General features: G+C 40.1%; 1 protein-coding gene across 5 annotated transcripts in view; it reads right to left on the bottom strand.

The window, feature by feature from the left end:
- Positions 1-14,810, bottom strand: part of RAPGEF5 (Rap guanine nucleotide exchange factor 5) — a 156,459-nt gene that overhangs the window by 18,622 nt on the left and 123,027 nt on the right. For 4 of the 5 annotated variants that reach the window (XM_069860298.1, XM_069860302.1, XM_069860300.1 and 1 more), the window contains exons 14-21: positions 14,405-14,502; positions 13,633-13,663; positions 12,596-12,674; positions 9,456-9,605; positions 6,667-6,764; positions 4,791-4,913; positions 3,431-3,609; positions 52-142 (exon numbers count right to left, since the gene is read on the bottom strand). In XM_069860298.1, the coding sequence (XP_069716399.1) occupies positions 52-142; positions 3,431-3,609; positions 4,791-4,913; positions 6,667-6,764; positions 9,456-9,605; positions 12,596-12,674; positions 13,633-13,663; positions 14,405-14,502 (849 nt within the window). The remainder of the gene's footprint in view (positions 1-51; positions 143-3,430; positions 3,610-4,790; positions 4,914-6,666; positions 6,765-9,455; positions 9,606-12,595; positions 12,675-13,632; positions 13,664-14,404; positions 14,503-14,810) is intronic. The other variant, XM_069860299.1, reaches the window with a different exon arrangement.

Genomic DNA, 14,810 nt, shown 5'->3' with positions numbered 1-14,810 from the left:
TGTGAGAAATGTTTTTTCACAGGGTCTAAAAGATACAAAGATGCTTCTTACCTCCCAGGTCTGAGACAGCCGGCTGACAGATGCAGTGTTGAGACCCATAACAATAGCAAAGAATGAATTCAGATTTCTTTGGGCTTTACAGCTGTGGAATAAAAATATGAACACTGTATTCTGATTTTTTTGTACTCAGAATAAGAGATAAATGGAATGCACAGGTATCCTAGGTTACAGAGTCCCGTTTCAACCCTCAGCGGTAACATACCATCATCTTCCGAATAATGAACTCATTAAATGCCTCTCATGACCACCTGCAGTCTAGGTGATAGGGTCTCTAAGAAGTTTTTTAGCAAACGTTCCACTGCCTCATCAGCCCTGTTGTTGGCAGGTTATTTTTTTCCCTTTGCTGTCAAAAGTAATTTTCCCTTTTCAATGTTCAAGTTACTCTCTGCTGTCCTTTACCATATAGAATAATTCCCTGACCTCTAATCTGTGGTGTTATAAATATTTTTATCCCCTTTTCCATCTTTTCTGTAAATTGTACATCACTGATTCCTTCAATTTCTCTCTGTGGTCATGGCCTGCTATCTACTTTTCCATATTGTTATTATCCTTCACTGAATTCTTTGTAATTTATTTTAACTTTTCTCTCACACATTTTCTTCTTACCAAGGAGATGTAGTGAGACAGCGGGGAGGGAAGGAGAAAGGTAATTACTGTTTTGGCTCTGAGTTCTTACACCTTTCTCCTATCAAATATAAAACAAATATAAAATTATTTATTTGGAACCACATCACACTTTGTCCTTGCCTTTAATTTGTCATCTATTATCACCCAAGGACCTTTTTCATAGTACTTTTCTTTACAATCATGCATTTATTTCTTCAGCTCAGTATTAGCATTCCCTAGCTGAATTACTTTGCATCTATCTAAATTAAATCTTATCCTACTGTTGTTTGCACATGCCACCAGACTCCTTAGATCATTCTTTTTTTTTTTTCTATCCTTCAAAGCATTTGCAATCCCTCATAATTTTTATTGTCTGAAAATCTGATTAATGTTCAGTTTACATATCCCTATAAATTAGCTGCAGTTAGCACTGGTTCCAGTCCAGGTCCCTACAGAATTCGCTTGATACCTTTGTTCTTTGACATTTTACTATATATGATCGAACCCTGTTCATTTCTAGTTCATTAGGAAATTGGAAATCTTGGAAGACTGAGTCCTTCTCAAACAAAAAGATTTCCCTTTCTCTTGCAGGCTCTTGAAGAGCACTATAAACATACATGTGCATGTGTGTGTGAGACTGAGAATCCTCTTTTAAGGTAATTTTAAGTACGAATGAATCCACTGTCTCCACTGGGATTTACGATCAGGGAAAGTACATGCCAAGACCTTAGACTGGAAACATGTCATCACTTGTTACAAGTTTTATAAAGCTTGCAGTCATTGCTATGTACTATCTTGAGACAGTGTATTTCTCACTTCACTTCAGCTGCCTTTAAATCAGGATTAACTTTGTTGCTTAGACTCCTTTTATCATTAAAGTCAGGCAGCTCCCAAAGGTAATTCATTCCAGAGCAAGAAAGGTGTCTGGCACAGCTTGGATAAACTTTCTACTGGATGGGCCCATTCCTCACAAAGAACTGTAGAGAGAAGGTACCTCTTTTAAAGCCAGCCACCACTTGGGAAGCAAAAAGATTGCTGTTGTAATCCACTTATTCTAATCCTATGCTGACCTGTTTCTGTAACTCCTCACGATTTTAATTTCTAACACCATGCTAATTAATTTTCTCTATCAAATCACCTGTTTTCTATTTTAGACTAGCTCAACCACAGAAGTGCTTTGTATCCATGTTTCAAAAAATCCATCTCTTCTTTAGGTACCGAAACACTACGTAAAAGCCTTCCAACATGAGATCTTAATCCCAGGGCTTTGCTGACAAGCTGAAAGTCAGAGACATAGGTTCCTGGCCAGATCTGGGAGTGGAGAGCAGCTCACAGCTTCCTACCTGTCTGCCTTAGTCACAAACAAAATAGCAGTGCTGCTTAGCTTGTGCCTCACAGTGAGAGTCCTTGCTTAGCACACGATCCTTCCACCCTAATTGTTCCCTTTTCATTAACTCTTCCATAATCTGAGACATGATAATGTCTTCTTTTAGAAAGCTGCTTTTCTAATTGAAAAAAAAAGATCTTGAGCAAACCTCACACTCACTTATTTGTGTATCCATTTCCCAGTGTACATGCTGCGACGATGGGTAATTCTGCAATGCTCTGGGAAAGCCTGCCTACTGTTTACTGACAACTGTATTTAGTCTCCACAACTATGGATTTTCACTTAGCAGAGTTGGAATTAATTCAAATGGAGCAACATTTTAATCTGGTGACAAATATATTTGTATTCATGCGGGACAGACATGAAACTTTTCCTGGAATGCAAATTAATACCAGTGTACCGCAAGCAAGGCACACAGAAACAAGCGTTTTTTATGTGATTGGATCAAACTTGGCCATTGATAAGGCAGAAATGGAACATATTACTGTATGCCATATATCTTGCAAACTAAATCAAATCACATTTATGAGTTACACTAGATCAGATTAGAAGAATTCTTTTCACGAAAGGCGTGGCTTCAGCAGAGAACAGTCCCTTCTATGTAAGTGCCTTGTAAATTACATCAACTCAGTTGATGAAGGAACAAATTATACATTTTCCACGAATGTGCATATTCAAATACTACAGAAGACAAACAAGTGGAGAGAGAGGTGAGGAGAACGGCTGCACATATTTGAATTGCTCCACTCCCTTGGTTACTAAAATAAGAGTGATTACAAAGAAAAGAATTCTCTGTGTGTAGTATGTATTCGTATTCTGTTCCAAGGCATAGAATAAGTGCCAGCACTATTTTGTAATAGTGCAAGAACAGACTATCAAATCTAATTAACGAAGAACACCTTCCTTGCAAAAGATAAGAGCATTCCAGAGAGGACAACGCAGGGCAACAGCTTACTGCAAGCCAGTTTCCCCACTAGAGGTAGGACTTTCAAGATTATAACAGAGTTGTGGTTTTGGGTTTTTTTTTTTGTTTCTGTGTAGTTTTTGGCGAGTAGTTGTGTCGCTGGTCAAATAGTTTAGTAATACAGTCCTCAGCTTACCTCTGCTAAGGAAGGAGGTATCTCTGCACCACCAGGGATTTTGCAGTTCACGCTGCAGGTGCAGCAGCTAAACTGCTGGAGAACACTTGACCAACATATGCTCCACAACATCTATAGTTTAGGACAGTGTTTGCTGTTGTTACTTATAAGCTGTTTTTTCTAGGTATTCTTACTACACTGTTAAAACACGGGACGGCAAATTAAGTTTTCTTTCTTTGCTCTTGCACCTCCGGCTTCCTTCACATCAAATAATGCATGTGAATTCAAAGTAACTTACTGGGCGGCAATCTTGATGAACTTTTTGACTAGCTGTACACGTTTGCACAGCTGGCTGCACAGGAGTATCTCAGTGGCGACCCAAAGCTGGACTTCATTGCACCTTTGAAGCAGAAGACTGAGATTCTCGGTGTTTTCAGCACTGCCCTGTCTGCTGAACGTGAAGTATATCAGTTCTTGCTGGAAGACATTGACAACATTATCAAGGATATAATAATAATTTAAACGTAAATTAATTATAAATTGTTTAGAAGTATGTTTTTGAAACAAGACTTGGCTACAAATGGTTATTTTTTCACTATCCATAAGCCAATGATAACTGATTCAGGGACCAAGTTTGGCTTAGAAAGGCAGGTGGACTGGAAATATTGGAAGATGTGCTTTTATGGTGAGATTTCCTGCAGTTCCACTTCTGGCTACAGCCAGATACAGCACATAAGCAATCTGTGGCTTTCTGTATTTCATCATTTCTCTTCCAGTATGAAAAAGCAACTATATCAGACCACTGTAGAATCTGGAAAATTTCCATTCAATCTTCTTCCTAAAAATAGCCCAGATTTCAGGAACAGAGCTGCGGGTATTGATTTAAGAGCAAAAAACTTGAGCAGCTCTAAATTTAAAGTGTCTAATCTGAATAAAAGCACCTGAAATGAAAAATCAAGGAAGGCATCTGATGAGAAGCAAGGGAATTTCCCATTCATTTTCTCGGAAAGCCGTAATGCTTTTTAGTGAATTATATTTTCAAGTGACATTTTGTACTGTGAACTGTGTATTTGACTCAGAAGCTCACACCAAAACCTTTCAAAGTCAGTGAATAAACACAATGGGCACTGGAGTGGGCCATTATCCCATTTTATAAAGCCTGCCCAGTATTCTTCATCTCCCTGAAGCCTAACAGTAACAGTAAAGTGACCATCGAAACTGCTGAAAGTGTGAATTCTTTTGGGGTTAAAGTGATATCAAGGCCACCTATCTGTGGTGTCTGAGATCTACTGGGACATTATTGGGTGCAAAGGTTCATTTGCATATATAACATATTCACATAGACAGTTTTTAGAGAATAATCCTGCTCTTTTACTCTCTTGAGGCAAATCTCAGTAAAATCCATGCAGGGAATACAGAAGCTGCCCCAACACAGGCGCATTACAAACTTCTGACCTTTTTTTGCAGTATCAAGGATTGTGACATCTGTGATTGTGACTACCGAGAGCTGACAGATCATACTCTTGAGGCAGTCCACTGAGAACCAAGAAATACTGATGCTCCAAAATGCTTGTGAAACACACCAGCATCAGCCAAATCCTAACGGCACAATGTTACAAGAGAGTAATACATCTGGAAGTAGACATGGTGCTTCTTACCTCATGAATGGCATTGAAGAGGCTCCAGTCAAAGTTTGTTAGTTCTAAAGCAAGATCCCAGGTGTTGATTCCCAAAATTCTCACAGACCTTTGCTGCAATTCCTCATTTTCAGCAAATGGGTTCTAAATCAATAACCAAGAGCAAAAAAAATTCCTGAGCAAACGCCAAAAGTTCTGCAATACAACAGCTACCAGACCAAGGTAAAAAAGAGCTGAGTTAGTAATCTTCTCTAAGTGCACTGAGGGGTTTTCTCCCCACTAATCAAAGTCAAGGAGTTATAGCCCATTTAATAAAGAGCTTGAAAAAGGAAATGGGTCAATAGGATCAATGACTACCTATTGGATTAGGTTTCTGTCTTTCATTCCCTAAACCTTGAGTATAAAATACTGACCAAGCAGACAACATAATGAAAATAAAATCCCTGAAACCATTAGAAAATAAAATCTGAATTATGACATCAAGAAATATTTGTACAATAAGATAAAAAAACCAAGCACACCAGATTTAGACTACACACATACAACTTGCCCATGAATCCACCTTTAAAAACAGCATCAATCCATCCATCCATTTTATGATTAATTTACTCCAAATGTAATCGCTAATAAACAGTAAAGCATGGCAGGTCCTGATTCAGAAAAGTTACTTAGCGTATTACTGTGGAGTGCACACTGTGGTACTGCTCATATTAAGGGTCATTTGACATTTCCATTATTAGCTCAGATTTTCAAAGGTTCGCATTTCTTTGGGGTTTTTTTTTACCTCATCAGGCTGAAACTTGGCACATGAGCCATCTCCCAAGATGAAAGATTATTCTTATCAGTTAAGCCATTACTTTGGCACTATATTTCTGACAGTTACAGCAAGTTTTGCAATTTTTATTATGTAACTAATGAAACTAGATTAGCTGTCACCTGTCTGTACTGGAAACCTTCCCTTAATATTCGCATTTTTAGAGGTGGCTAGAACACCAGAGATAGCTGGGATGACAGATTACAATGGTAATGGTATGTCAGTTCTTTGGGGCACATTGATCCAAAGAAATGTAAACAGACATTTCTCATCCCTAGGATGAATGTACAGATCCTACTGGTACTGACAAGGCACAGAAGTTAGTTGCAATATCATCCCTGCGCTCTCCTCAAAACATCTGCAATAATTAGCAGAAAACTACTGAAAGAATAATTCTTTGAGTGGCTGATTGTTCCTGCCTCACTGGGGTTTTGGAAAATCATGGGAGAAAACGTTTGCAATCTGAGAACTGAGGGAATAAGACAGACCTGCTGCCCTTTGACCTGCTTCCCTCCTCAGCACCAGCAAGAGGATGGAGAGACAGACAGACGGGAAGAGGAGATGCCACCAGTGAAATACGCCAGCCACAGAATATGTGGCTGCCACAGCACCAGGCTCAAACTGAAGCCCAGTAATTCTGGTAGAAATTACATGACCTCTATTTCTACAAGTAGTAACTCCGCAGAGTTTGTCCGTCACCCTGTATGATTAAGCACTGGTCACATTAAATGCTACAGAAGGGCTGGGGGGAAAGAAAGAAAAAGTCACATTGAGCCATGAATAATCCTCATCCTATCCAGTCCTGTACACGCACAAGTCAGCTTTTCCAGGCTGATGTAGATTGAAAGATTTAAGCTGTACAGAAGCTTTGGTCTATTTGAAATTGATGAACAAATTTCATTACTGTTCAGTAATTACTGTTAACACAAGATTTTTTTTTTCAGGTATAGAGTAACTCAGTAAGCTTTACTAAGGAAGCAAAAAATAAAATCTGTATTGAAAAGGCCCTCTGAGAGGAACACTAAATTCTTTATCTGGAGTTAAACAAATAAAAAATAGGAAGTATACAATACAGATCCTTACCAAGGAATCACTCAGATCTTTTCGGTAGACAAACATACGACTGGATGACTCAAAAGATTTTGAGATAGCTAAGTCATTTGGTTGTAGTTCATGCTTTTCTGTAAAAACAGAAAACAAAATACAGAAGCTTCAGAAAAGGAACAGAAGCTGTATATAAATATGAGAAAAACAGTGCAGATATATTTGTAAAGCCATGTAAGTTTAGAATTTAACTAAGCATCAAACCCAGTCCCTATGTATACGCCAAGCATATGATCATTATCTCTACACTATTTAGATACAATAAAGGTGAGATGTGTCTGATGCTGCACTGGAGCATAAAAATTTTCAGCATCTACTTTAACTTGGACTTCACATAGTGTAGAATAGAAAGAAAAGCTTGAATTATCTAGTCCAACCTCCTTTACATTACAGAACATTTTGTTTCAATCCAGTGTAGGTACTGTAAACATAGTGACTTTTGTTAGAGCAAAGTGTCTCAGCCTCCAGTGACTCAGCTGCTGCTGTCACTGACAGACAGGAGCAGGGGTGGAGATGTCATCAGTAGCCACGGTCATTCAACAGGAAAAGAAGACTAAAGGATCCCAACACCATGAAATTCACTCCATGAAGCACAGCTAAAGAGTCCTTGACAGCATGGTATTCACAGAAATTCCTCAACATCTAGAGTAATACATTTAGGAAACATTTGAGTAAAAGAAGAGGACACACCAAACTCCCTGCAAAGAGAAAGGACTTTTTTTTAATTTCCCCTCCACTCCAGAAAACTGGTTCAGCTCTTGGATGCACCAGAGAGAGGTGTGGGAAAAAATAACCCAAAACCCAGAACACAGCTAAAAACTGCCCTGGGAAAACAAGTCTCTTCCTGAAGGGCCCAAGTAATCTTCTGGAGACCTGACTACAATCACTATATTAATGGAGACTCAAAAGTGCTACAAGCATACTGACATCGATCTTGGACTTTTCATGGCCCCTGAAGGAGGAGAAGGACCAGGAGTCTGAGAGCCAAACATCATTACAAACAACTCATTTACCTCCCTTATCCATGCTCACACTGACACCAGTCATATTTATTTTGAGCTACCACTATGTTTTTTCAAGGTAATTTTAACTAAAAAGACCTTGCTTGTTCATTTAAGGAGTACAATAAAAACATGTTCTCCAACGCTCATATGCTGCATTCCAAGTGAAGGGCTGATGACAGTTCTGAGTCATGTAAACAGCAAAAAAAATAAATAAATAAAACAAAGGAAAAAGAAGGAGTGGCAGGCTGGTGTTTACTGCTTACAGCATCCGAGTGACAATACACAACAAGGATACCGACATGATGATATCTCCAATTAATTCAGTCAACATGATTAAATAACATTGTGGGGGTTACAAAGGCCATGAACAATTGACAGTCCTATTGTACCCACATTTTAATTACTGTTTTTTACTGAACATCCAAGTGGCAACCACTTTTATTCTGTGGCTTTCTTGGGAATCTATGTGGTCTAGAGATAATAGTGTGTTTCATCACTTATGAATTGTTGGTTTTCTTTAGCAAAGTAGGCAGTTAGTACCAGATTTACTGCTATCAGAGCAAAATTTGCCCTGTTCTTGAACAGGAGCACAAGACCTGAGAAACAACAGAAGCACAGTGATTTTGCAGTGCTGTAAATTGCACTGGAGGAAAGTTTGCAGAAACATGAGTGTAAAAGGAGTGTGCCTGGAAATTATGCAAACTGTTTGGCCAGGATGCCTCCATGCAATTGCTCCCGTGCAGCTGATCCGTGGCCAGGCTCTCAGTAGCTGGGGCAGGGCACATCTGCCCGCCACTCCCATCAGTGCCTGGCAAAAAAACATTTTATTTAATTGAGCTCAGCATGGGGGACAAAAATGTGACCTTCCACTTCTGGATCAAATAAACAAAACAGAACAGCCAGCATTTGTGTATATTCCATTTAACTAGACTGACAAAGAAGTCACAGTGAGTACCATATCTTTAAGGGTGCATCCTTTGTCCTGGAGGATCAACACCAACCAACATTATCCAAGAATATGGCAAAGATATTCTAAAGCCTTAGCCCTTTTTTGTAGATCTAGCTCGGCACCTATATGCATTTAGTTAAATTACTTCCTTTATGTTCCCCAACAGCCAAAAGGCACCACAATGAGCAAAACAATCTGACCTAAGACCTTGAGACCTGACAGACATCATGGAAAGTCTTGTTGGTTTGGCTGTCCCTAGTACCAGCCCACAATCTGTCTGGTCTTCCTTAAAAAAGACAATAAGCCTTTCTGTTCAATGAGAAATACCAAAATAACAAGCAATACTGCTTACAAAATACTGCTTAGATTGCTCTCAGTATCTCAACTGTGCAAATACATTCTCCCTCCTTTCTGCTGCAGAATATTCATTATCCATGCCATAAACACAGCAACAGCCACACATACAGTATTTTTTATCCTCTTTTATATTTTTTAAGCAAACCATGCCTTACGACCTTCCAAATTAATTTAAATGCAAAAGTATAAGATTTATCTGTGTGGGGGAAAAAAAATCTTGCAGTACTGCTGAAGATGAAGAGTCCTTTGCACTCCCTTCCCAGCAAGGAGATGCCATATCCAATGGTACCCAAGAATGAGCTGTTGCCATGGAAACAAGACTCTGGGAATCAGCTCCTCATTGTTCCTGTGGTCATCCAGCTGTGGGCCCGCACAGGAACAGCTGTATCCTTGCACCAGAAAAGGGTGACCCTCCCTTACCTCACAAGGTAAGCAAGCAGAAAAGGGAAGTTATTTACCACCAGAGAACGTGACTGTCACCAGCGCCAACTCCTCCTCTGGATACTGGATCTTTTCTGCTACAATCTTCAGTATCTCCTGAGCTGAAGTGGATACTTGAGCTTTCACGCTGACATAGGAGTGTTCTGTTATATACACACGGCAGAAAACTGCACAAGGGAAAAAAGACAAGCTCAGCAGTAGCAGAGACACCTTAAGAGAACAGGGGAGCATCATGCAGATATGAGCAAGGCGATGCCTCGGCTGCCTGGCTGCTGTGGCTGCAGGAAGGGCAGCAGCTGCACCTTGACCTACGGAGACACGCAACTAAACATAAATATCACCAATTTCCCCCTTCCCACTTCCTCTCCCAGGGAAATGTGGGACAGCAAATGGAAACAGACCCTCACAGCTGTGTTTCAACAATACCTATTTAAGACTTCCAGTCGTGAGGGTTTGTCATGGGCAACCTTCTCTACTGCCCACGTTCTTTGTAAATTCAGCTGTCACCAACTTTTTTCTTTTCCTTTTAGGTTCAAATATACCACTGTGCTTTCAATATATTTCACATCTACTGCAGAAATTATTTTGGACCTCCACTTCCACCGGGAACAGCGCTCCATGCCCTTCAACCACTCCCACTAGATTATCTGTCTAGACATCTGAACTACTTGCATTGCCAGGGTATTTTAGCACCAGCAGAGGAACAGCAATGCAATTACTTCTGACAACTCTGCCTGAGCAGCACACTGGTTTGGAGAAATTCCATAGACTCATCATTTCCATTGAAGTCCATGAGTTGGTTCAGCATTGATAGGGAGACTCCCAGCAGCAACGCTGTGGTCAGCTCAGGTATTGCTTTATTTCTGCTACACAAAGGGATGTGCACTCCCTCTGCTTGCCAGAATTTTAAGTTTACATCTTTTGCTGAATTTGCTGTTGGCAGTCGTTTGAAATACAGCTGCCACACTTAAAAGGGAAGAAACAGAGCTGCAGACTTGCATAAATATTTAAAAAATTACAACAACTGTTAATAAGAACTACCACAACTCTTGGTATCATACTCACTTCAGTGCTTAAATAAACTTCCCATTTTCTTCCACCTCAGTACTTATTGTAGACAGGCTGCTACCATGTCAGTATAAGACAATACTTTTCTTCTCCAGAAATAATGTTACTTTAAAAATTATTTTTATTGATAGATGTATATAGCAAGAGCTCTTTTCCTGTCCTACAAATCTTCATGACTTCAGGGCACTTCCATTAACTTAGACCACGCCAGAAGTGGTTAAGAACTCTATCCTCATGAATATTTTTTTGTGTGTGTGTGTTGTACTAACGGGAAAATGAAGATGAGAAGGAAGGAGGAACTTAACATTTAACCTTGGGGAAGAAAAGTCATTTGATTTTATAATTTTTTCTTAACCTGTCTCTTCTGACAGACAGTAAATGAGATGCTGATCCTATGGCAGAATCTCTTTTCAGAATGGATATAACTCATGAAAAGATAGAGACATCAAATTGCACTCTAAACTACTAGGCAGAAAAATAAATTTAAAAAAATCTGACAGAATATTTGGCCTCTGTATGCAGCATGCAACACAACTTGCCTACAGTGAATTTGTTTGAAATCTCCTCTGTGTCATTCGTGAGGGGAAGATGACAGCAATATGTTAATTTATAACTGGGCTACTGACATATCCTTTGTTTAACATTGAACTAAACAAACATACAGGTCAGGTCCTGAAGCACAGACATCATATTGATTCTACTAAAGCCTGTTCCCCAACGCACCTTTCAAATGTCCTGTCTGCACTATCTATTGGCACTGATCATGCCCTCTCTTCCAGGAGCCTGTGCGGCCCTCCTGTAAGACGCAAGAGGGAATACCAGAGGGAGGAAGCAGCCGTCAGCTGCAGGTCACCCTAATAACACTTACATTAGGATAAAATCCCTCCAGTTAAGTGGCATGGTAAGGGTTGGACAAACCCATCCTCCAGAAGCACCATTGGCCAGCAGCATTCCATCGCACTGACTTAGATATCCACCTAACATCGGTATATATTCTCCCCAATTCCACTTTTTCCATTTCATTCCCTCAGTCCCATCATCTTCCATAACACATGCTCTCAATGAGAGAGATGGAAGCAGCTTAACCCAGCTGGGGCTGGTCCTGCTGGGTCCTGCCCTCCCTGTCCCCATAGCCATGCAGTCTTTCCCCTCTGTGGTGCCAATACACTTCCCTCCCTACTCACCTAACAAGCTGTGCCAGATTTTTCAAGAAGAATGACTGTGGGGGTTCTCATCCAGAAATAACATTTTTAGAAGCAGCCTTGATAACATAAACCTCAAATAAACCTCTATTTCAAGTGCAGAAAGAGGATATCTATCAGTAACTTGTACTGTGCTGAAATACTTGGCATTGAAGGAGCTCGGCTTTTCTCCTGTCACAAATGAGCACTAAAAATATCCTGACTCCAAGTGAACTTTTAGAGTTTTGTTTGAGAAAAGGAGGTATATTGCTCAATGTGAGCCTTCCAGGTAGGAGGTCCTACTGCCTGCTCTCTGCTTCTGCACATGGTGTTCTCCTCCTCTCTGCTTCCTTCCTCATAGAGGCATTACAGGAGGGTGACAGCCTCACTGTGCTATTGCACTCGTAGCAATGAAGGGAAACTTCATTTTGAACTGGTTGACACTAAAGTGAAGTGGCACTTTGTACTCCACATGGAGTTGTTTTCAAGGAGAGAAGCAACTAAGGTTCCCAGAGCCAGCAGATCCTGGCCCATTTCATGTGACAGGCTTATTCATTCACCTTTCGCAATCAAGATCTAGGTCAAGAGACCAAAAGCATGAAATGGAGCAGGAATACTGCCTGGTGGATGGGCTGCCAGCACTCTGGGGAGCACATAGCTCTGCTACAGCGCTTTTGGAGGAATTGGACAGGGGCAAAAAGCCCTTGAGATACCACATCGCTGTCAAACCTCTGCAACGTAGGAGGCAGGAAGGTAACCTTACACAGTCAAATCCTTCTTCTGAATAGGATCTTAGGGCTAGAAAAGAATCATTTAAACTAGTCAGTTAAAAAAAAATATTATGGACAGCCCTTGAGAAACAGTTTTAAAGTTTCAGAGTTTTACTCCACTCTTTCAATTATACTTACTTTCTTCTGTTTCATTCATGGTTCCTCTGTGCTGCAGCCAGTTTTCCTTTAGACTGAACTGGTGGAAAAAGGTTTTATTCTGTGAGGGAGTGGGAGAGTAAAAAAAATAATAAAAAAGATACAACAGTCACTCTCTGCACCCCTGCCCCTTTACAATTTGAATTACAAAGCAGCGATTCACAGAACACAGCATTCAGCCCTTATGTCTGGCCAAAAAGGTTTCTGTACAGGAAATCCACCCACCCTCTCTCAGAGCAGTAAAGTTGGAGTTGCCCTACTAAATAATGGTGAAGGTGAGGATTTTGGAGAAAGCGGGACATGTATAGGCTAAGCAGCCAGCATGATTCAAGGTTCTCAGCAGCAACATTCAGAGCCCTTTTCTTAAGTACTTATTCTTACATGCATTTCCTACGCACCAATCAGCCTATTTAGCAGTTTCACTACCATCTCATGCTCTGCCTTCCACATTTCTGCAGTAACATTTTAAGGTTATTACACACTTCAGCTTCAGCGCAGAAAATTTGACAAGCACAGCAGTTCACTTCTGTGCAGTTTGTACGCCAACTTTCTCTGGCTGCATCTTCTCCCTTGGGCAAAACAGATAGACTAATGTACCTCTCTTTCTTTCTCTGTCCCTATTGCAACAAATCGCCCCTTTCCTCTGTCTACTTGACATCGACAGTCAACGCATCTTCTCAGCCTGGTTTGCCCAAGTTGCTACATCTCTCCAGCCTGGTGGGGACTTGCTCCCAAGTCTCTCCTGAAATCTGACATCTCAGAGTGTTTTATTAAGATGGTAACATTGTCACAGCCACTGCAGGATGGGTCACACAGCTGATATCCAGGCTGCACTGGCAGCAAAAAACCCCAAAATTCCTTAAACAATATTCAGAATACATCACTGATGTATTCTGTCATGTTTTTGGCCACCAGTCACTTTCAACTGGGGAGTCAAGAAAAGAGAGTGAAGTGGGCAGAAGGGAAGAAAATGAGATGATAAGTTATTGAGCAACAAGCAACAATCACGTTTGCATTACCTTTCGATGGGGTGAATATTCATCTACAGTGCTGAAACAAAAAGGAAAATCCAGGTTATTCTTTCCTTCCAAAGATTAGGAAAACGAACTTCTACCTATTAAAAAGCTTACAGCATTGGAAACTTTTTAACGTTAAATGGTCACTACAGAATGGCTGCTGAGCTCCCTCCGAGAAAGCTAAGGGCATCTTTTCTGTCACCTGCACAATCCATGAAGTGAAAAGCAATACTGCCAGCCTGTGCGCTGCTGGAGAACACAGACACAGCTCAGACACCTGGGATATTCTGTCCGGGTCACCCTCAAGGACAGAGCTCTTTCCACTTTCCCAGTGGCCAAATCATGGAAACAAAATAAATTTGTTGAAAAAACATGCCAAAGAAATACCTTTTACATATACCATGATTATTAATATAATAACCCTATTGCAAGAGAGATTTGCTTCTCAGAACAAGAACGAATGTACATTCTGAAGTCACAGCCTGCAGCTTCTCAGGGAAATCTTGCCAGCTTTTCCACAAAGCATCAAGCTACCTGCAAGTTATCCCAACCAAAACTGATGGGAGTGACTGTTAAAACACACACACCATACAACAAACATCCGAAAAGATTGAATAATCTAGCTGTAGTTTCAAGAGGAGATTATTTGTAAAAATGAATATAGTATTTGTATCACTCATCCTTTTAACTTTATTGAATCACAGCAGAATGACAGCAAAAATAAATTACACTCTAAATAAAAGGAGACTTGATCACAAACATAACTGATACTTACTGACGACGATGCATCCCAAGTATCTTTTGAAATTCTTTCAGGTCCTTCTCAAGAATAGGATATTCATACACATCGTCTAACACATTCCTGTATATTGTCTACAAAATAAGACAGTATGAGCAAACATCTGAAAATTCAAACATAAATCTAAGACATCACATCAATGGTCTAAATCAACTTATCCACTAGCCTACTAAAACAAATTTCATCATTAAATCTATGCAAGACCCATAAGAAGAGAATATTCCTGTTTAAATTTCCAGACTGGTCAATATTCAGCTTGCCTTTGGAGAACCACTGTATCATTATCAAGTGAGAGGGCAAAATATTAACACTCACTTGCCTACAAATGACAAGATTTAAAACAACACTTGTGGCTGTTACAAGAACTCTTAGTTAGTTCAGA

This window comes from Phaenicophaeus curvirostris, chromosome 6, assembly GCF_032191515.1.
Source record: "Phaenicophaeus curvirostris isolate KB17595 chromosome 6, BPBGC_Pcur_1.0, whole genome shotgun sequence".
NCBI lineage: Eukaryota > Metazoa > Chordata > Aves > Cuculiformes > Cuculidae > Phaenicophaeus > Phaenicophaeus curvirostris.
This window is presented reverse-complemented; position numbering and strand designations above follow the sequence as displayed.